Source organism: Chiloscyllium plagiosum, unplaced genomic scaffold, assembly GCF_037043375.1.
Source record: "Chiloscyllium plagiosum isolate Xiang-an unplaced genomic scaffold, Cpla_swu_hap1 HiC_scaffold_32, whole genome shotgun sequence".
NCBI lineage: Eukaryota > Metazoa > Chordata > Chondrichthyes > Orectolobiformes > Hemiscylliidae > Chiloscyllium > Chiloscyllium plagiosum.
The window spans coordinates 346,966-371,312 of NW_028270170.1; the positions used below are offsets into that span (position 1 = coordinate 346,966).

At 42.1% G+C, this 24,347-nt stretch overlaps 1 protein-coding gene across 4 annotated transcripts in view; it reads right to left on the reverse strand.

Annotated features, from left to right (window-relative positions):
* The window catches only part of psmc3ip (PSMC3 interacting protein), a 114,115-nt gene that overhangs the window by 84,498 nt on the left and 5,270 nt on the right, over positions 1-24,347 (reverse strand). For all 4 annotated transcript variants that reach the window (XM_087977678.1, XM_043721582.2, XM_043721581.2 and 1 more), the window contains exons 2-5: positions 21,924-22,024; positions 14,910-14,999; positions 7,802-7,913; positions 3,755-3,900 (exon numbers count right to left, since the gene is read on the reverse strand). In XM_087977678.1, the coding sequence (XP_087833804.1) occupies positions 3,755-3,900; positions 7,802-7,913; positions 14,910-14,999; positions 21,924-22,024 (449 nt within the window). The remainder of the gene's footprint in view (positions 1-3,754; positions 3,901-7,801; positions 7,914-14,909; positions 15,000-21,923; positions 22,025-24,347) is intronic.

Here is a 24,347-nt window from a genome sequence, read left to right on the forward strand (position 1 = left end):
TTTTCCAGATTGGAGACAAGTTCAAAGTGGAGTTCCACGGGGATCAGTATTGGGACCCTTGCTTTTTCTAATTTATATAAATGATTTGGAGATGTGCGTTGAGGGTAAAATCTCTAAATGTATATACGATACTAAGCTAGGGAGGATAGTGAATTGTGAGGATGATACTGAGTGGTTTCGGAGGGACATTTACAAGTTGGTCAAAAGGGCAGACACCTGGCAAGAGAAAATCAATGCAGAGAAATGTGGTTATGCATTTTGGTAGAAAAACACAGACAATACAGGCTGAATAATAATACAACTTTGAGGGGAGTACAAGAGCAGATGAATCTCAAGAGTTCACATGCATAATTCTCTGAAGGTGGCCAGGTAGGTTGAAACAGTTGTTAAGAAGGCTTACAGGATTCTTGAGTTTATAAAGAGAGGTAGCGGTATAAATGTAAGGAAGTGATGCTACACCTCTATAAATCATTGTAGAGATCAGAGTGGTGCTGGAAAAGCACAGCAGGTCAGGCAGCATCCAAGGAGCTGAAAATCGGGCAAAAGCCCTTCATACAAATCATTGGTCAGGCCACATTTGGAATAGCATATTCAGTTCTGGGCACTTTATTTAAGGAAGGATGTTAAAGCCCTGGTGTGAGTGCAAAGGAGATTTTCTAGAATGATCCCAGGAATGAGGGATTTTAGATCCAAGGAAAGATTAGAGAAATGGATTTAGAACATAAAGCTATACAGCACAGCAACAGGCCCTTCGGCCCATAATGTTGTGCTTAACATGACACCAAATTAAACTAATCCCTTTTGCCTGTCCTTGGTCCATTTTCCTTCATTCCTTGCATACTCATGTGCTTATCTAAAAGCCCCTTAAACACCCCTATCATATCTGCCTCCCTCACCACCCTTAGCAATGTGTTCCATACACCTACCACATTCTGTGCGAAAACTTGTCCCTCAAATCTTCTTTGAACTTTTCCCCTCTCACCTTAAATGCTTGCTCCGTAGTATTAGACATTTCAACTCTGGGAAAAAGATTCTGTCAACCCTATCCATGCATCTCATAATTTTATAGACTTTGTAAAGTCTTCCCCTCACCCTCTGCTGCTCCTGACAAAACAACCCTGGTCTTTTTAGCCATATCTTCTAACCCAGGTAGCATCCTGGTAAATCTCTTCTGTACTCTCTCCAAAGCTTCCACATCGTTCCTGCAATGTGGCAACCAGAATTGAATGCAATACTCTAAGAGCAGCCTAATTGAAGTCTTATAAAGCTGCAACATGACATGCTGACTCTTGCACTCAACACCCCGACCAATGAAGCATGACATACACCTTTTTTTTAACCACCATCTATACTGGTCTGGCCATTTTCAGGGTGCTATGGACCTGGACTCCAAGGTACACCAATGCTGTTACGAGTCCTGCCATTAACAGCATACTTTCCCTTAACATTTGAACTCCCAAAGTGCAACATCTCAAACTAGCCTGGATTAACTCCATCTGCCATTACTCTACCCATGCCTGCAACTGATCCATATCCCACTATATTCTTTCACAAACTTCTACATGAGCTACAACTCCACTGATCTTTGTGTCATCTACAAGGTTACTAATCCACCCATCCATGTTTTCATCCAAGTCATTTATATATATTACACAGCAGAAGACACAGTACAGATCGGTGTGGAACACCACTAATCACAGACCACCAGCCAGAAAGACACCCTTCCTACTCTCAGGCTTCCACTGGCAAACCAATACTGAATCCAATGGTAAAGTCACTGAGGATCCCATGCATCTTAATCTTCAGGATGAGCCTTACTAAAATCCATGTAGACAACATCCACTGTTCTACTCTGATCGATCACCTTTGTCACTTCCTCAAAAAATTCAATCAAGTTAATAAAACATGACCTGCCCTGCACAAAGCCATGCTAACTGTCCCTAGTTAGATCATGCTTTTCCAATTGCGCATTAATCCTAACCCTAAGAATTCTCTCCAATAGCATCCCAACCACTGATGTGAAACTGACCGGTCTATAGATTCCTGGATTATCTCTAGATCCTTCTTGAACAGAGGAACAACATTAGCTACTCACCAGCACTCCAGGACCTCTCCAATAGCTAGGGAACATTGAAAGATCTTGTTCAAGATCTCAGCAATCTGCTCTGTTGTCTCTTAATAACCTGGGCCTAGGGGACATATCAATCTTAATGCTCTTCAAGAGACCCAGCACTACTACTTTTTTGATCTCAGCATATTAGCAGGCTCCACACACATCTCACTATCCTCCATATCCTTCTCCTGCATGAAAACCAATGCAATGAACGTCTAAATCCTGGAACCTGCAATAACCATTCCTGTCCCTGCTCTACCCATGTCTCTGAAATGGCCATAACATCGAAATCCCAGGTACCAACCCATGCTGCAAGTTCACCCACCTCATTCCGGATGCTCCCACCATTGAAGTAGACACTTCAAACCAACTTCTTGCCTGCCAGTGCCCTATTGCAATCTTGAAATCTTAGTTCTGACTTCAGTACTCTCAACCTACTGTATACTCGAAATACAATTTCGGTTCCCATCCCCTGCTGAATTAGTTAAAACCCATCCAAAGAACATTAGCAAATATCCCCCCCAGGATAGTGATACCCCTCTGGATCAGGTGAAGACCATCTTGTTTGTAGAGGTCCCGTCTATCCCAGAAAGAGCCCCAATTATCTAGGAATCTAAAACCCTCCTTCCTGCACCATCCCTGTAGCCATGTGTTCAACTCCTCTCTCCCTATTCCTTGCAATATGGTACGGGCAACAGACCAGAAATAACAACTGAATGTTCTAGCTCTAAGCTTCCCACCCTAGCTCCCTAAATTTCTGCTTTAAATCCCTATTTCTCTTCCTACCTACGTTGTTGGTGCCTATGTGGACCACAACTTGGGGCTGCTCTCTGTCCCCTTCAAGGATCCCGAAAACACGATAAGAGACATCACGAACCCTGACATCTGAGAGGCAACACACCAATCGTGAGTCTCTCTCGTTCCCACAGAACCTCCTGTCTGTCCCCGTAACTGTGGAGTTCCCAGTGACTAATGTTCTGCTCCTCTTCCCCCTTCCCTTCTGAGCATCAGGAACAAACTCTGTGCCAGAGACCCATTTCCCCATTGCGTACTCTTGGTAAGCTCCCCCCCCCGCCCCTTCTGCCTCCCAAATGATCCAAAGTTCATCCTGCTCCAGTTCTCTAACGCAGCTTTTGAGGAGCTGGAGTTGGGTGCATTTCCCACAGATGCAGTCAGCAGGGACACTACTGGTGACCCTTACGTCCCACATTCTGCAGGAGGAACATTTAACTGCCCTAACCTCCATTCCCACTATTCTAAATTCCCAACAAGACCAGTGAAAACTAAAACAAAATAAATAAACCAGTCACCTTACCAATTGGTGCACAGAACCTTTTTTTGGTTAGAGTAGGAGGACGGGTGGGAGACACTACCCGAGTAGTGTTTCGAGTAAAGCAACCACCCAAATATAAAGCCTCACTCACCCAGCAGTCCAGTGTTCCTTCCTGCTCAGTGTGCACTTTGGATTGTGGGAGGAAACCGGAGCACCTGGAGCAAACCCATGCAGAATGCGCAAACTCCACACAGACAGTCGCCCAAGGCTGGAATCAAACCTGGGTCCCTAGCGCTGTGAGGTAGCAGTGCTAACCACTGGATCCCGTGCCGCCCATATATAGCACACCTGCTGAATAATATCTTCACCTTTTCTTTATCCTCTGGCGCAACGTGGTTGGTTGCAGATTTGATTTTTTTCAGTCTCTCTTGATGTGATGCACATTCTTGGTTTAGTGCTGTAATTTCCAAAGACACTTCTTCGGTTGTCATCGAATTATTTAGCTCTTTAAGTTCTAATTCAAATACAAATGGAGTTATCAGACCTGTCTTCACCAACAATTCATCAAAAAGCAAGTAACATTCTCTCAATTGCCAGTAAGCGCTCAATGAAAATTTCTTTACTAAAATGCAGCCATGTTTCCCTACACTGTGACAGTATCATAGAACCCCTACAGTATGGAAGCAGATCATTCAGCCCATTCATTCCACATTAACCCTCCGAATGCTAAATTGACCATAGTAACCAGGGATGTGCAGGTTAGATGGATTAGCCATAGTAAATGCATGCTTCCTAGACCCATCCCCTACTCTGTAACCATGCATTTACTATGGCTAATCCATCTAACCTGCACATCTCTGGTTACTATGGTCAATTTAGCATGGCCAATTCATTTTTTATAATTCAAAAGAACTTGTTTTTGAGGCACTTTTGCGTCACCAAGGTTTTGAGGTCTTGTGTAACTGCAAAACTTTCTTCGCAGCTTTGGGTCATGGCCTCTCCAAGATTATCCTGTATCTCAATCCTATTCAGAGTATACTGCTGAGTATCCAGTTTTCCTTTGTATTTCTATGTCATCTGAAATTGTTGAAAGCTCATTCTTTTCAAATACCGTTGGCCTCCCAAATTTATCCCATGTAGTTATCATCCCCATCCTTAAAAGTTCAATCACTAATCCCCGTATCTTTGCAAACAACAACCACATCAATTGTGTTGTTCTGATGCTGTAAAAATGTATTAAATACAGTGAGGGGAGATTGGAGAATATTTGTCAGGAGCATGACACCAGCTCCATGCCTAAACTTTAGGCAATAATCTACACCAGATTCAGGATTGTTATAAATCCAGCAAACCACCTTTTCTCTTGTACGTGGGCCTTCAGAGTAATGTTAATGAACAGTAAAGGGGTTTGTCCCAAAGAAGGAATGATACACTTGAAAACTCTACGGTTAAGGAAGAATCCCATTGAGCTGAACAGGAGCTTGACAATCTCTAATTTTAGACTCCACAAATGAAAACACCTTTTTTCTTCCAACCTTCCCTAACAAAATCATCTCTTATCCATCAAGTAACTCCTCAGTCTCCACTTTTTTTTAGAGAAAAGAATCCATCTTTTCAGCCTTCACTAATAAATTTCAGATTTGAAATCATCCTTCTGCACTTTTCTTTGCAATCCATTCAAAGTCTGTTCATTATGGTTATGAAACTATAAACTAAAATTGCACAATGTTCCAAATTATGATTTTAAAAGGGCTAGAATCTAGAACAATCACAAAAGGTAGCCAATTCAGTCCATGGAATATGTCAGTTTTATATAACAGCAATCATCATGATAATGTGCAATAGGATAGGATTAATAAGAATTAACATACTTTAGGTTGTTGCGATCATAATGTGGTAGAATTTCAAATTCAATTTCAGGGACAGTAACTCTGGTCTCAAACCAATACTCAACGTAAATAAGGGCAATACAGGGGTATGAAGAAGAAGTTGTGTGAACGGACTAAGTGGAGGATCAAGGAATGCACATTAGAAGACATAAGCATAATGCTCAGGGAAAATCTTATTTTGATCAAAACGAAGGACTGAGTGAGAAGGATGACCCACTTTGGTTAATAAAGCTGGTCAAGAAAAGTATCCAGTCAATAACTAAGACATACAAAGCAGTGAAAACTAGTGGCATGCCAGAGGATTAGGATTTTTGTTTATTTAACAACCATCCATGACTAAATGTTAATAAAGAGGGAAAAAGTTGATTATGAAAGCAAATTGGCAAGAACTTCTTCATATATAAAAGGATAGCTGTTATGGTAAGTCTAACACCTTTAGAACATGCAACTGGGACCTGACAATAGCGAATGGAAAATAGCAGATAATTTAAATCAATATTTTGGATCGGATTTCATGATGACAAACTATCATGATCTCAAAGATAAGCATGGTTCTGATGAAAGAAAAGATTTTGTAACACTCTCTATCACAAAAATGTATTTGACAAACTACAGGGGCTAAAGATAGGTATGTCGCCAGAACTTGAGTTCCTGTGTCCAAGGGTTTAAAAGGACGTGGCTGCCGAGATAGTGGAGACATTGGTCAAAATATTCCAAACCTCACTGGATTCCAGAACAGTTCCAGCAGATGGCAAAGTTATTATGTGATGCCCTGTTCAAAGGGAGACAGAAAGCAGCAAACTATAGGCCAGTTCACCTAACATCTATCATTGGGAAAATGCAATATTAAGTATGAAACAGCAGGTCATTTAGAAAAGCTAACAGTTATACAGTCAACATGGTTTTGTGAAAGGGAAATCATGTTTAACAAATTTGTTAGAGTTCCTCAAGGATACAACAAAGTAGAACTGATAAAGGAAACCAGTAAATTGTGTATTTGGAATTTCAGAAGGTATTTGATAAAAGGTTCTCGCAGAAGACTGAAACTCACAGAAACTGGGGTATTATTTTAGCATGGATTGAGGATTAGGATTGGTTAACATATAAAAGACAGATTTGGGATTAATGAGACTTTGTCAGATTGCAAAAACATATAGTTAAGTGCCACAAGGAACACTTCTAGGATACCAATTACTTACCATCTATATTAGGCATGCTCTGATGAGGACATAGCAAATCTCCAAGGGGATATTGATGGGCTGTGTGAACGGGCAATGTTTTTGCGGATGGAATTTAACATAGGAAATTGAGAGGTCATGCACTTTGGTCAGAAGAATCAAAGAGACTCCACAAAAGTGCAACATGGGGAGTTTGGATGTTCTTAAACATGAAGTACAAAAAAGTTAGCATAAGAGTGCAGCAAGTAATTAAGGCAAGATGGAATTTTGGTCTTTATGTTAGGAGGTTGGAATTTAACAACAAACGTGTCTGGTTACAACTGTACAGGATGTCAATGAAGTAAAACCGAGAGTGCTGTACACAGTTTTAGTCCCTCTATTTAAAAAAGGGTATACCGACATTAAAAGCAGCTCAAAAGAGATTCATTAGTCTCCATTCTGGGATAACAGGATTAATTTATCAAGAACAGCTAAGAAGATTAGGCCTTTTTTCATTACATTTAGAAGACTGAAGAGTGATTCTGAGGGGGCTTGACAAGATAGATGCTCAGATGATGTTTCTGCTAGTGGTGGAATCTCAAACCCGGGGACGTACTTATAGAAAAGGGGACACTCATTTAAATCCGTGGTTCAAAGGAATTTCTTATCCCTGAGGGCAATGAATGTCTGGAATTCTTAACCCTCAGAGTTGTGGAGGCTAGATCACTAAAAGTATTACGGAGGAAGTCAATGGATATTTGAAATCTGAGTTGACAGGTGTGCTCAGCTGATGAAAAAAGAAATTGAGGGCTCGGGCACAGCAACCATAATCTTGTCAAACAGCTGGCTAGGCCTCATGGGTCAAATAGCCTACTCCTGCTACTTTTGCCTATGTTCTTATATATTTTCATCTTCTCCTTCATAACATAAGAATACGCATTGACTGCACCTAAATAGTTTTGCAATTTTACATTTTACCTTTGATTCTAATTTATCTGGAACAGATTGAGTCATAATATTTTATTTTTGATCATAAATCTTTTCTTCGAAGTGCAGCAGAACAGCACTGATTGGATAGCTCTTTCAAAGAGTCAAAGTCACAATGGGCTATGTGGCCTTCTGTGCTAACTGATTTTATCACTCGTATGCTTATTGAACAACACTGCTAGTGGTTCCCAAACTTCAAATTTAAAGTTCTTACTCTTGCATTCAAATCCCTACAAGTGCTTGCTCTTCCGTATCTTTACAGCCTGGCCAAGTCCCACCACATAAGAAAAGAATAGGAAAGAAAACAAGTTTAATTAATTAAAGGCATTTCTGAACCTTCGTACTGAACTTCTAAAAATTCAACACCTCCTTCCTAACACACCTGCTTCCATTTGCCGACAGCACTGTTGAACATTTTGGAACTTCTCACTCAGTTCACTGATCTCACTGTCTAGGGTCTTCAGATCAGTTTCACCAACAGCTGCAAACTGACTCTAGAGAGGAAATCAGAGAGTAACTGAAACCATATGAACTTAATCACCTTGAGTTGGTGGTGTACATTAGGAATTATTGCAGATCTTGAAAAACTAACTAACAACGGATCTTGACACAGTGATGATAAAGGATGCATGCACATTTCAGGATTGTTGAGATTTAGAACACAGAACGTAACAGCGCAGTACAGGCCCTTCAGCCCTCAATGTTGCACCAACCTGTGAAACCAGTCTGAAGCCCATCTAGGTAAAAACAATGACTGCAGATGCTGGAAACCAGATTCTGGATCAGTGGTGCTGGAAGAGCACAGCAATTCAGGCAGCATCCGAGGACAGGCAAAATCGACGTTTCGGGCAAAAGCCCTTCATCAGGAATAAAGGCTGAGAGACTGAAGCGTGGAGAGATAAGCTAGAGGAGGGTGGGGGTGGGGATAGAGTAGCATAGAGTACAATAGGTCAGTGGGGAAGGAGATGAAGGTGATAGGTCAGGGAGGAGAGGGTGGAGTGGATAGGTGGAAAAGGAGCTAGGTAGGTCGGACAAGTCCGGACACGTCAGGGGATCGTGTTGCTGGAGGTTAGAAACTAGGATGAGGTGGGGGTAGGGGAAATGAGGAAACTGTTGAAATCCACATTGATGCCCTGGGGTTGAAGTGTTCAGAGGCGGAAGATGAGGCGTTCTTCCTCCATGCGTCTGGTGGTGAGGGAGCAGCGATGGAGGAGGCCCAGCACCTCCATGCCCCCACTGACCTATTGTACTCTATGCTACTCTATCCCCACCCCCACCCTCCTCTAGCTTATCTCTCCACGCTTCAGTCTCTCTGCCTTTATTCCTGATGAAGGGCTTTTGCCCGAAACGTCGATTTTGCCTGTCCTCGGATGCTGCCTGAATTGCTGTGCTCTTCCAGCACCACTGATCCATGAAGCCCATCTAACCTACACAACTCCATTTTCATCCATATGACTATCCAATAACCATTTAAATGCCCTTAAAGTTGGTGAATCTACTACTGTTGCAGGCAGTGCGTTCCACACCCCTACTATTCTCAGGAGTAAAGAAACTACTTCTGACATCTATCCTATGTCTATCACCCCTCAATTTAAAGCTATGGCCCCTTGTGCTAGCCATCACCGATCAAGGAAATATGCTCTCACTGTCCACCCGCTCTAACCCTCTGATTATCTTATATGTCTCAATTAAGTCACCTCTCAACCTTTTTCTTTCTAATGAAAACAGCCTCAAGTCCCTCAACCTTTCCTCATAAGACCTTCCCTCCATACCAGGCAACATCCTAGTAAATCTCCTCTGAACCCTTTCCAAAGCTTCCACATCCTTCCTATAATGGAGTGACCAGGACTGTACAAAATACTCCAAGTGCAGCCACAACAGGGTTTTGTACAGCTGCAGCATGACCTTATGGCTCTGAAACTCATGGTACAATCGCAACATTTAAGAGGCATTTGGATGGGTTTTTGAATAGGAAGGGTTTGGAGGGATATGGGCCGGGTGCTGTCAGGCGGGACTAGATTGGGTTGGGATATCTGGTCGGCATGGATAGGTTGGACCGAAGGGTCTGTTTCCATGCTGTACATCTCTATGACTCTATAATAAAAGCTAACACACCATATGTCTTCTGAACAACCTTATCAATCTGATTGCCAACTTTCAGGGATCTATGTACATGGAAACTGAGATCTCTCTGTTCATCTACACTACCAAGAATCGTACCATTAGCCCAGTATTCTGCATTCCTGTTACTCCGTCAAAGTAATTCACCTCACATTTTTTCCACATTAAACTCCATTTGCCATCTCTCAGCCCTGCTCTGCAACTTATCTACATCCCTCTGAAACCTACAACATCTTTCTGCACTATCCACAACTCCACGGGCTTTCATGTCATCCGCAAATTTACTAACTCATCCTTCTACGGCCTCACCCAGGTCGTTTATAAAAATGACAAATAGCAGTGGACCCAAAACAGATCCTTACGATATACCACTAGAAAACGAACACCCAGATGAACATTTCCCATCAACCACCACTCTCTGTCTTCTTTCAGCTAGCCAATTTCTGATCCAAACCGCTAAATCACCTCAATCCCATGCCTCTGTATTTTGTGCAGTAGCATAGGGAACCTTATCAAACACTTTACTGAAATCTATAGACACCACATTAACCGCTTTACCCTCACCCACCTGTTTGGTCACCTTCTCAAAGAACTCAGTAAGATTTGTGAGGCACAACCTACCCTTCACAGAACCATGTTGACTATCCCTAATCAACTTAATCCTTTCCAGATGATTGTAAATCCTATCTCTTATAACCTTTTCCAACACTTTACCCACAACCGAAGTAAGGCTCACTGGCCTATAATTAGCAAGGTTGTCTCTATTCCCCTTCTTGAGCAAGGGAACAACATTTGCTATCCACCAGTCTTCTGGCACTATTCCTGTAAACGATGACGACAAAGATCAAAGCCAAAGTCTCAGCAATCTCCTCCCTGGCTTCCCAGAGAATCCTAGGATAAATCCCATCCAGCCCTGGGGACCTAGCTATTTTTACACTTGCCAGAATTGCTAATATCTCCTCCTTGTGAACCTCAATTGTATCTAGTCTGGTAGCCTGTATCTCAGTATTCTCCTCAACAACGTTGTCTTTTTCTAGCGTGAATACTGACAAAAAATATTCATTTAGTGCCTCCCCTATCTCCTCTGACTCCATGCACAACTTCCAACTACTATCCTTGACTGGCCCTAATCTTATTCTAGTTATTCCTTTATTCCTGATGTAACTATAGAAAGCTTTAGGGTTTTCCTTAATCCTATCCACCAACAACTTCTCATGTCCCCTCTTGGTTCTTCTTAACTCTCTCTTTGGGTCTTTCATGACTAACTTGTAATTCTCAAGTGCCCTAACCGAGCCTTCACAGCTCATCCTAACATAAGCCTTCTTCTTCATCTTGACAAGAGATGTAACTTCCTTAGGAAACCACGGTTCCTGTGCATAACAACTTCCTCTTTGCCTGACATACTTATCAAAGACACAAAGTAGCTGGTCCTTGAATAAGCTCCACATTTCAATTGTGCCCATCCCCTGCTGTTTCCTTCTCCATCCTATGCATCCTAAATCTTGCATAATCGCATTGTAATTACCCTTCCACTCTAACACTTGTCCTGCAGTGTATGCCTATCCCTTTCCATTGCTAAAGTCAATATATCCGAATTGTGATCACTATCACCAAAGTGCTCACCTACCTCCAACTCTAACACCTGTCAAGGTTCATTACTCAGTACCAAATCCAATGTGGCCTTGCCCCTTGTTGGCCTGTCTACGTGCTGTGTCAAGAAACCCTCCTGCACAGTTGGACAAAAACTGACCCATCTATAGTACTCGTACTATAGTGTTTCCAGTCAATATTTGGAAAGTTAAAGGCCCCCATAACAGCTACCCTGTCACTCTTGCTCCTATTAAGAATCATCTTTGCTATCCTTTCCTCTACATCTCTGGAACTATTCGGAGGCCTAAAGAAAACTTCCAACAGGGTGACCTCCTTTCCTGTTTCTAACCTCAGTCTACATCAGTAGACGATTCCTCAGAAGTCCTTTCTGCAACCATAATACTGTCCTTGACCAACAATGCCACACCAGCCCCTCTTTCACCATCTTCTCTGCTCTTAATGAAACATCTGAATCCAAGAACGTGCAACAACCATTCCTCTCCTTGCTCTATCCATGTCTCCGAAATGGTCACAACATCAAAATCCTAGGTACAAACCCATGCTGCAAGTTCACACACCTTATTCTGGATGCTCCTGGCGTTGAAGTAGACGTACTTCAAACCAAATTCTTGCTTGCTGGTGCACTCTTGCAACCCTGATCCCTTATTTCAGGTCTTACTACTCTCAATCTCCTGTATACTCGAACTACAATTTGGGTTAGTTGAATTAGTTTAAACCCTCATAAACAGCAATACCAAACGTCCCCCCCCCAGGATATTGGTACCCCTCTGGTTCAGGTGAAGACCATCCTGTTTGTAGAGTTCCCCCCCTACCCGAGAAAGAGCCCCAATTATCCAGGAATCCAAAACCCTCCCTCCTGCACCCTCCCTGTAGCCACGTGTTCAAATTCTCTCTCTCCCTATTCCTCGCCTCACTGGCACATGGCACGGGCAACAAACCAGAGACAACAACTCTGTTTGTCCTAGCTCTAAGCTTCCACCATACCTCCCTAAATTTCTGCCTTAAATCCCCATCTCTCTTCCTACCTATGTCATTGGTGGCTATGTGGACTACGACTGGGGGCTGCTCCCCCTGCCTTCCCCCTCAAGGATCCCAAAAACATGATCAGAGACATTGCGAATCCTGGCGATGGAAGGCAACACACCAACCGTGAGTCTCTCTTGTTCCCACAGAACTTCCTATCTGTCCCCCTAACTATGGAATCCTTAATGACTAATGCGCTGCTCCTCTTCCGCCTTCCTTTCTGATCAACAGGAACAGACTCTGTGCCAGAGATCTGTGCCCCATTGCTTAACCCTGGTAAGGCACCCCACCCCAAAAGTATCCAAAGTGGTATACTTTTTTTTGAGGGGAACGGCCACAGAGGATTCCTCCACTGCCTGCTGTCCCCTGATGCTAACCCATCTACCTTCTTCTTGTATCTGAGGTGTGACTACCTCCCTGTAACTCCTCTCAATAACCCCCTCCACCTCCCGAATGATCCGAAGTTCATCCAGCTCCAGTTCCAGTTCCCTAATGGGAGGAGGAGGAGTTGGGTGCAATTCCCACAGATGCAGTTAGCAGGGACACTAGTGGTGACCCTTACCTCCAACATTCTGCAGGTGGAACATTCAACTGCCCTAACCTCCATTCCCACTATTCTAAATTATCAACAGGACTATTAAAAAATAAGAAAACATCAAAACTAGCCCACTTACCAATCCGGCGCACAGAACCATTTTTTTTTAGTTAGAGGAGGACGGATGGGAGACACTACCTGAGTAGTGTTTCACATAAAGCAAATATGTAACCTCACTTACCCAGCAGTCCTGTGTCCGCTCCTGCTCAGAATGCACTCTGCCTATATATGAGGTAAGTTTATATACTTTAAATTTACCTTCCCGGTGGACCTCTGGTCCTCACTGTCGCTCCTCCCACTTCAACTGCCGCTGACAACATGAAACGGAAAACAAGGGTTATGGGGAAAAAGGCAGGAAAGTGGCTGTGAATGTAATCAGATTAGCCACAATCTTATTGAATAGTGGAGTCAACTTGATGGGCTGAATGCCCTACTTCTGCTCGTACATCTTGTGAGTTATCAAAAACATTGCTGTGGAACTTGGAGGTGATGAAACTCCAACACCATTGCTGCACTTCTCGATAGTTGAGGTCACCTAATTAATAAGTTCTGTTATATTTCTTATTCAATCACTAGTGTCAGGAGCAGAGTTCCTTCCACCCTTTCACTTACTCTTGTAGCCACAATATTTATATGGCTGGTCTAGTTTAGGGAGAAAGTGAGGACTGCAGAAACTGGAGATCAGAGTCAGAGTGTGGTGCTAGAAAAGCATAGCCGGTCAGACAGCATCCAAGCAGTAGGAGAATCAATGTTTCAAGCATAACCTCTTCATCAGGAATCAAGCTCCATTCAATGTCAAAGGGTAATGGGAATTCTCCCTTGTTAGAGATGGTCTTTTCCCAATCCTGTGTGGCGAAATGTTACTTGTCACTCATAAGCCCAAGCTACAAATTTTGACCACAACTGACTGTATATGAATGCAGACTGCTTCAGTATTTCAAAAGGGACAAATAGTGATGGATATTGTTCTCCGATAATTGAACATCCACAGCCTGACCTTATAATTGAGGGAAGATTAAGCCATTAAAATCATAAGGTGTATGAGCAGGAGTACTGCATTCAACCCATCAAGTCTACTCTACTATTCAGTAAGATCATGGCTGATCTGATTACATTCACAGCCACTTTCTTGCCTTTTTCTCCATAAACGTCTTTGTTTACTGATGAAAAATCTAACCATTTGATCCAGGAGTGTTCTTAATGATTCAACTTCCTGCACTAAAAAATTCCAAATTCACTACTTTTTGAGAGAAGAGACTTCTCACCTCTGACTTGAATGGGTGATCTCATACTGAGATTATGCCATCTAGTCCTCAACTCTGTCAAAACAATGTCTTCACATCAACCCTGTCAAGCACAGAAAAATCTTATATCTTTCAATAAGGTCATTAATTACTAAATTCTGAAGGACAGAGGCCCAACCTCCTCAATATCTCCTCATAAGACTGTCCCCCCACCATACTCAGGATCAAGTAAATGAAGCTCCTCTGGCTAGTTATGAAGTAGCTGAAGATGGATAGAGGTCAAGCAATACTTTGAAAAACTCCTACAATGAAATCTTCTTGTCAAAAAATGGACTTCCAATAGCCACAACCAACTTCCCACATGGCTGCAGATTTTCTCAACAATAAAATATAAGTTCATTTTATAAAGGAAAATGGGAGAATAAAACAAACTAAGCTATCTAAACGCTGAACACAGTTAGTAAGATCTTATGAAACAGAGCAAACAAAATCTCACCTATTCTCTAACATCATCACATTACAGTATATTCAATAACCAGCTATTTGATCAGACAAGGCTTATTTCAAACTTCACAAGTTGCCTTCAAAAATAGATTACTAAAAGTCCATAGAAAAACAAATCAACTGAAATTTAATTTTAGCTGAAGGAAAATATATTTCATGAAACTAACCTATTAATCTTAAATATTGTAAAGGATAGTTGTGATTTCGAGGTCAGTGTCGAACGTTCAAGCTCTTGTTTCCCTACTTTGTACTTTCAAAGTGCTAGTAAGAGACAAACTCCTGATTTTTGGAGAATGACGTACCCAAACACAAATTAATCAATTAAATATCTCTGCAAAACCAATCACTACATTTCAGTACAAGTGTTATCATAAAAAAGCTCACTTTCTCACCTGATCAGCAAAGTAGATTTTCTGTTTCCCATAAACCTTTTCCTTTATTTTACCATCTTGAGTTAGCTGCTCCAGAGCTTTCACTGCAGCCTGAAATAAAAGATTAAATGTGATGAAAGGAACTGCTACTGCAAAGACTTAATAACAAATTCTGTTCCATTGTTACTGTATTGCCTCAAACAAAACAGCAAATGATTCGATTCCAGGAACACTACAAAACCCAAATCACAAAGCAAGTTTCAGACCATGTTTCCAGTTCTCAGAAGTTGCAAAATCTCAAGCAACTGCAATCAATAACCAGAAACTGGACCTGTAAAAACATTAACTTCCAAAAGAACAAGTATTCATTTGTAAGCCTTTCACTTTTTTGTGCAATCTTACCTTCAACACAATCACTTCTATGCTTTTAATTGAAACACATCTAGAATACAACATTTTCTAGCTTGCAGACTTGATTTTTCTTTCAACAAGCCACGGCAGGGCTTCAAGCAGTTTTTAATACGGTAACACAAATGAGAAACATTTAAAACAGATATTCAAAAGATTGTAGGAAATGTATATTTCATTAAAATAACAAACTTATAGAAGTGATGAGAGAAAAAGTGAAATCCATACTAAAGATGAAACTAGAAGAACATCTAGAAAAGAAAATAAGTGTGAATAGTCAAAGTAGATATAAAAAGTAAAAAAAATTTGCTTGACTAAAATTATTTATTTTTTGAGGTGGTAAGAGAGAGCACACAATGATAATAAAGTGGAAATAAACTATCAGAAAGCCTTGACAATGCTCAAAAAGACTGATGAGGAAGGTCACAGAATACAGAGTGAGGAAACAAGCAGTAGGATGGATTGCTGACTGTGGAAACATATAATAATTCACAATAGTAAAAAGTACGGGGGTTGGGGCATTTGTGATGAAACATTATAGATTATTTTAGTGTGGAAAAGGTAATTCAGCTCATTGAGTCCATGCTAGCATGAAGTATCTATCGACTCTAATCCCACTTCCCAGCACTTGTTTATAGACCTAAATGCTATGGTGTTCCAAGTGTTCGTCTATATACTTTTCCCACCTCCACCAGCATTTCAGGCAGAGAGTTCTAAATACCCACAATCCTCTGGATAAAAACATTTCACTTTAAATCCCTTCTAAACCTCCTCCCCCTTACCTTAGCTCTATGCTTTTTAAGGAGAAAACTTTCTCCCTACTATAACTTTGTAGACTTCAATCAGGTTCCGCCAATCAGGCTTCTCTGCTCAGAGGAAAACAACATGAACCACGTAGTTTCTCTTCATAGCCGAAACACTTCATCCTAAGCAACATACAGGTGAATCACCTCTACACTTTGCCTAGAGCAATTACACCTTACCTACAGAATGGAGTCCAGAACTGCACTCAGTATTCCAGGTGTGGCCTAACAAATGTTCTATACAGCTCCAATTTCAAAATAAATGCAGGTGGCTGCTGGTTACTTCCAATAAAGGATTTTTGTTTAAAAGGAAGATCTGAAAATCCTTTCAGAATTTGGGTGGTGGGGGGGAGAAAACAAAGAAAATTTACAGCCCAGGAACAGGCCCTTTGGCCCTCCAAGCCTGTGCTGATCCAAATCCACTGTCTAAACCTATCGCCCAATTCCTAAGGATCTGTATCTCTCTGCTCCCCACCTACTGATGCATCTGGCCAGACGCACCTTAAATGAATCTAGCCTGCTTGCCTCTACTACTTCTGCTGGCAATGCATTCCAGGCACCTACCACCCTCTGTGTAAAGTATTTACCGCCTGTATCCCCCTTAAAGTTTTCTCCTCTCACCTCGAACGCGTGACCTCTCGTTATTGAATCCCTCACCCTGGGAAAAAGCTTATCTCTATCGACCCTGTCTATACCCTTCATGATTTTGTAGACCTCAATCAAGTCCCCCCTCAATCTCTTTTTTTTCTAATGAAAACAATCCTAACCTACTCAACCTCTCTTCATAGCTAGCACCTTCCATACCAGGCAACATCCTCGTAAACCTTCTCTGCACCCTCTCCAAAGCGTCCACATCCTTTTGGTAATGTGACGACCAGAACTGCACACAGTATTCTAAATGCAAACCAAAGTCTTGTACAATTTAACATGACCTGCCAGCTCTTATACTCAATACCCCTTGTGATGAAGGCAACCCTGGGGCAGCACGGTGGCTCAGTGGTTAGCACTGCTGCCTCACAGTGCCACGGACCCGGGTTTGATTCCAGCCTCAGGTAACTGTTTGTGCGGAGTTTACGCATTCTCCCCTTGTCTGCATGGGTTTCCTCCCACAGTCCAAAGATGTGCAGGTCAGGTGAACTGGTCATGCTAAATTGCCCATAGTGTTAGGTGCATTAGTTAAGGGTAAATGTAGAGGAATGGGTCTGGGTGGGTTACTGTTCAGAGGGTCAGTGTGGACTTGTTGGGTCAAATGGCCTGTTTCCAGACTGTAGGAATCTAATCTAATCTAATCTAATCTAATCTAATCTAATCTAATCTAATATGCCTTCTCGACCACTCTATCCACCTGTGCAGCCACATTCAAGGTACAGTGCACCTGAACTCACAGATCTCTCTGGTCATCAACTTTTCCTCATGCTCTTCTGTTTACAGTATAGTTCACTCTAGAATTAGACCTTCCAAAATGCATCACCTCACATTTGCCCAGATTGAACTCCATTTGCACCCAACTCTCCAGTCTATCTATATTCTCCTGTATTCTTTGACAGTCCCCTATGCTTTCTGCTACTCCACCAATCTTCATGTCATCTGCAAACTTACTGATCAGACCATCAATGCCCTCTTCCACAGCATTTATGTATATCATAAACAACAGTGGCCCCAGCACTGATCACCTTTCTCCATTTCAAGAACTCCCTTTAACTACTACTCTCTGTCTCCTGTTGCTCAACCAGTTCTTTATCCACCTAGCTAAAACACCCTGCACACCATGTGACTTCACTTTCTCCCTTAGTTTACCATGGGGAACCTTATCAAACGCCTTATCAAAGTCCATGTATATGACATCTACAGCCCTTCCTTCATCTATCAACTTAGTCACTTCCTCAAAGAACTCTATTTAGTTGGTAAAGCACAATCTCCCCCGAACAAAACCATGCTGCCTATCACTGATAAGCCCATTCTCTTCCAAATATAAATAGATCCTATCCCTCAGGACCTTCTCCAGCTTGATGTGCAGACACCTACCACTTTAGCAAAATGTATACTTTGGACCAATTTGTATGGGATTTGTAAGGATCTCATTCTATTATGCTTTTTTAAAAAAATGTGGACTGAAATGGGGAAGAACGGCTATAAAATGCATGTTCTGGAAGGATTTCTTCATGTTTTATTGATGGTATATAACCCGGCAACCATGGCAAATAGCTGTTTCAACAAGCAGCAATTGAGTGATTGCAGATGAACAGGAACCAATGGGTTATGCACAGATGCAGCTAGATGGCAACAAGTTAATTGAAAACTGGTCACTCGTATATAGCCCAATGACAAAAGTCCTTTGCCTGCTGACAACTGAGAGATTGGTTGTCAGTTAACTGAACAGCTTGCTGTTAGAAAGAAGCTAAAGTGAAGAGATGTGATCTCCACCAACCTGGAAGCTGTTTCTTCTCTTCTGCAGTAAAATTTACTTTAAACTTGAAGAAACCAGTTAATCTTTCCTTCAGCAGTTCCTGTATGCTGTGACTTTTAATGATAAAACAGACATTTTACAAGTAAACCAGCTATCCTGTGCCCCTTACAAACCAGTGGAAGCTTTTAGAAAGGGAACCCAGGAAGAAACCTTTGGATAAACAAGAACCATCTCAACAGAATTTGTGGACAAAGAAAGCTGAAATGATTTTCCAGTTTTTCACCTCCATCTGTATATATTTTTGCCCTGTCTGTATTTGTAAGGCAGAGTTTATAAAGGAGTTTTAATTAGTTTAATTATTATATACTGATGGTATATAACTGTTTAACTGTAATTACAGTGTAATTACTTGCAGTAAATAGCCATTCTTGTTCAGTATAGAAACCTGTCAGTGCTTTCTATCAACCTGGGTCTGACAATCAAGTAAATTGGGCAATTTTGTGAACATAACTAACACCTTTAACTTTTGTAAAAACTTCATGAAGAGTGAGGCTTGATTTTCACTGCAAAGAGGGAATTTATTTGCAGAAACAGGTCAGGCAAAATCTAAAGTAAAACAGAAGTGGAAAAGTTCAGCAGGTCTGCCAGCACCTCTGAAGAGAAATCAAAATTAAGCTTTGGTGACCTTTTCTCAGAACTGATGATAGCTAGGAAAATGTTGATTTATATGCAGAAGATAGGGTGGCAGATTGGGGGTAAGGAGTAAACAATAGGTAAAGACAGAGCTCAAAGAGACAGAAGAACAGTTGGACAAAGGAGTCAATGATGAACTGGCTGGGACTGTGAATAGCTGTTAATGGAGACTGTTAGCGTGAACAATAGGTAGTGTAATGGCAGAACATGTGATAACATGGCCTGGTGTGTGTGGTAGGAGGCTAGGACATGGGGAAGTTCAGGCCCAAAAATTATTGAACTCAATATAGAGTCTGGAGGGCTGCAAGGTCATAGAATCCCTACAGTGTGCAAACAGGCTCTTCGGCCTAACAAGTCCACACTGACCCTCTGAAGAGTATCCCACCCAAACATTCCCCTACCCTATTACTCTACATTTACTCCTTACTAATGCATCTAACCTACACATCCTTGAACACCAATGGGCAATTTAGCCTGGCGAATTCACCTAACCTGCACGTTTGGATTATGGGAGGCAACCCAAGCAGACAGGGAGAATGTACAAACTCCACACAGACAGTCACTTGAGACTGGAATCGAACCAGAGTCACTGGCGCTGTGAGGCAGCAATGCTAACTACTGTGCCATCCGTTGACTTCAATAAACATTTAGAACAAAAGACCTGGCATCATGATGACTATGTAGCCATCATGATTGTCATTAAAACCCAGCTTCTTTACTAATATCCCTTAGAGAAGGAAATCTGCCATTCTTAGTTGGTCTGGCTTCTGCATGACTCCAGACACAAAGATGTGATTGACTTTTAATTGCCCTCTAGATAATTAGGAATGGGCAATAAATGCTGACCTAACCAGAGACATCCTGTAATCCCCAAGCGGAAAATAAAGTGTTGTTCTTCCAGCTTGCGCTGAGTTTTGTTGGAGCATTATAGCAAGCCTGAGACAGAGTTGTTGGCCAGTGAACAGTGTTTAAGTAGCAAGCAACTTGAAGGTCAGGGTCTTTTTTGCAGGCAGAACTATGATGCGGTCACTCAGTCTACGCTTTGTTTCCCCGAAGTAGAGGAGACCACATGCAGTAGACTAGATTGGGAGAAGTGTAGGTAAAATGGAAGGTGTGTTTGGACCCTTGGATACTGAGGAGGGAGAATTTAAATGGGCAGGTGTTACACCTTTAGCATTTGCAGAGGAAGGTGCTGTGGAGGGGTGGTGTTAGGACTGAAGGAAGAGTGGACCAGTGTGTCCCAGAGGGAACAGTCCCTTTGGAAGGCAGACAAAGTGGGGGGGAAGAGAATACGTGTCTGGTGGTGGCATCTCGCTGGAGGCGGCGGAAACGGTGGTTGATGATCTTCTGTATGTGAATGCTGGTGTGATGGTAAGTAGGAAAAAGGGGAACCCTATTGCTGTTGCGGGAGGGAAGAGAAGGGGTGAGGGCAGCAGAATGGGAGATGGGTTAGAACCAGTTGAGGGCCCTGATGACAACAGTGCTGGGGAGTCCTCAGTTGAGGAAGATGGTGGGCAATTCCGAGATTCCCTTGTTGAAATTTGCCTCATCAGAATATATGTGACAGAGATGGAGGAACTGCGAGAATGGAATGGAGTCTTTACAGGAAACAGGATGTGAGGATGTATAGTCCAGGTAACTGTGGGAGTCGATAGGTTTAGTGGCCTGTCTATCCCCAGAAATGGAAACAGAGGAAGGGAAGGGCAGAATCAGAAATAGACCAGGTGAAAGTGAGAGTGGGATGGAAATTAGAAACAAAATCGATTAACTTTTCCAATTCTGGACAACAGAGGGAAGCAGCACCGATTACATCATCAATATATCAGAGAAATAGTTGTGGATGAAGGCCTGAATAGGACTGGAACAAGCAATGTTCCACGTAACCCAAGAAGAGACAGGTGTAACTGGGGCCCAGCGAGTAGCCATGGCTGCCCCTCTAACCTAATCTAAATCTAAAATTTGTCAAATAAAATCAGGAATCTCAATCTGAAGTTTGAAGCAAGAACAGAGTAGATAGGATGTCAAGAGATAGTTTGGAGGTGGTCCTTTTCCCAGAGAAAAGCAGCCCTGTGGACTTGGCTGCCAGTTGATGCAGTGAATGATAAATTCTGTCAACCTAGGCCAGGGCCTGATCATGCAGAAAGGAAAACACAATGCTAGAGAAATTCATCAGGTCTAGCACCATCTGTGGAGAAAGAAACAATTAATGCTTCGTGTCCAGTATGATTCTTCTTTGGAACCAATTTATATTTCATATTTTGAGCATCTGTAGTATTTTGCTTTTATTTACCTGTTTTTGACAGAGGTCACCTAAGACAGAAGATATCACACTCTAGATTGTATAATATTATCTAAGGTCAGCGTAGTTTACTGAACTAGCTCACGCACCTAAATGAATTGGATAGAAATATATTTCTAATATTTTTCTGGAATTGGACCGGCTTTCGAGCCTCCTCCAGCAGATTACATACCTTGGCGTAGGGTGTATAACATGCACACTGTGATACAAAGTTTTATAGGACAGATTGGATTGGCCAGTGGGTTTTACTCTGTCCATATGTTAATTTCCAATGGAATAGATTCATACATCAAGGGGCAGATGTCTTTGGCTCAAGTTGTCTCCTGAGGCAGTTCCATCCCTCAAAAATTGCTAATTCTCATACATAGACACAACATTTTAAAACTTAAAAAGAAAGAACAAGCAGCAACACCAAATAAGCCTACTGTTTTCCCAAAGCCGTATTCTCGCTGGAGATTCCCAAAAACATCTTGTGCACTGTATGGCCGATTCTGGTCGTTCAAATACTTCAAAATAACAGAAGCAGCTAAAAAGAAAAGATTTTTCATTTCAATTAAAATGTTAAAATTACCTGATGTTTAAATTTGAATCCATTCTCGATCATACAAAACTCACTTAATCCTTATTCACTGTTTAAGCATCATAGGCTTAGCAGTGAGATACTCTTCTTGGGTTTATTATAAATATCAATTTCCAATATCAATACTGAAATCATTTCTTGCAAGACGCCTGGCACAGTCTATATTTAGTAACAGTTTGCAACCAGCTTCTGACAGAGGCAAAGAGAAAACGGTGCATCTTAATCTACACCACGGCAAATACTACAATAGAACGAATTCACTTCACTTCGGGTGATAAAAAGAATGGTTGAATTGAACTGGATACAGCAAAGGCAGTGGTGCTGTGTTAATGTCACTGGATTAATAACCCACAGACCCAAGTTAATGTTCTAGGGTTGTGGGTATCAAATTCCAGCACTGCAAATACACCAAAAGATAGAAAAGATGCGAGGGAATGGCAAAGTTTCAGTGACCATGGTGGATTTCAATATGTAGGTGGACTGGGAAAATCAGGTGGGTAATGGATTGCAAGAAATGGAATTTGTGGAATGTCTACGAGATGGCTTTTTGGAACAGCTTGTGGTGGAGCCCACTAGGGAACAGGCAATACTGGATTTAGTGTTGTGCAATGAGGCAGACTTGATAAAGGAGTTAAGGTGGCAGTGATCATAATATGATTGAATGCACTCTGGAATTTGAGAGGGAGAAGTTAGAATCATGGGTAACAGTATTACAGCTGAATAAAGGCAACTACAGAGGCATAAGGGAAAAGCTGGGTAGAATGAAAGGGTTCAGAAAAGATTTGCAAGGATGTTGCCAGGGTTGGAGGATTCCAGTTACAGGGAGAGGCTGAATAGGTTGGGGCTGTTTTCCCTAGAGCTTGAAAGACTGAGGGGTGACCTTATAGAGATTTATAAAATCATGAAGGGGCATGGACAGGGTAAATAGATAAGGCCTTTTCCCTGGGGTGTGGGAGTCCAGAACTAGAGGGCATAGATTTAGGGTAATACGGGAAAAATTTAAAAGAGACCTAAGGGGCAACTTTTTCACGCAGAGGATGGTGCATGTATGGAATGAGCTGCCAGAGGAAGTAGTAGAGGCTGGTACAATTACAATTAAAAGTCATCTGGATGGGTGTATGAATAGGAAGGGTTTAGAGGTGTATGGGGCAAGTGCTGGCAAATGGGCCCAGATTAGGTTAGGATATCCTATCGGCATGTTCGGATTGGATCAAAGGGTCTGTTTCCGTGCTGGACATCCCTATGCCCCTTAGGTCTCTTTTATATCTTTCCCATCTCACCCTAAACCTATGCCCTCTAGTTCTGGACTCCCCGACCCCACGGAAAACACTTTGTCTATTTATCCTTTCCATGCCCCTCATAATTATATATAAACTTCTATAAGGTCACCCCTCAGCGTCCGATGCTCCAGGGAAAACAGCCCAGCCTGTTCAGCATCTCTCTCCAGTTCAAATCCTCCAAACCTGGCAACGTCTTTGTAAATCTTTTCTGAACCCTTTCAAGTTTCACAACATCTTTCTGATAGGAAGGAGACCAGAATTGCACATAATATTCCAACAGTGGCCTAATCAATGTCCTGTACAGCCACAACATAACCTCCCAACTCCTGCACTCAATACTCTGACCAATAAAGGAAAGCATACCAACCACCTTCTTCACTATCCTATCTACCTGCAACTCCACTTTCAAGGAGCTATGAACCTGCACTCCAAGGTCTCTTTCTTCAACAACACTCCCTAGCACCTGACCATAAAGTGTATAAGTCCTGCTAAGATTTGTTTTCCTAAAATGCAGCACCTCGCATTTATCGGAATTGAACTCAATCTGCCACTTCTCAGCCCATTGGCCCATCTGATCAAGATCCCATTGTAATCTGAGGTAACCCTCTTCGCCGTCCACTATACTTCCAATTTTGGTGTCATCTGCAAAGTTATGCTCACTTCCAATCATTTATATAAATGGACCCAGCACCGATCCTTGTGGCACTCCACTGGTCACAGGCCTCCAGTCTGAAAACCAACCTTCCACCACCTTCCACTAGGCAGAAAAAGAGTAGGAAGGCAGTGCAGGTGTCCCCTACGGTCATCTCCCTCCAAAACAGGTATACCGTTTTGGATACTGTTGGGGGAGATGGCTCGCCAGGAGGGGGCAGCAATTGCCAAGATCATGGCACCATGGCAGGCACTGCTGTTCAAAAGGGCAGAAAAAAGACTCGTAGGGCCATAGTCATAGGGGATTCTATTGTAAGGAGAGTAGATAGACAGTTCTG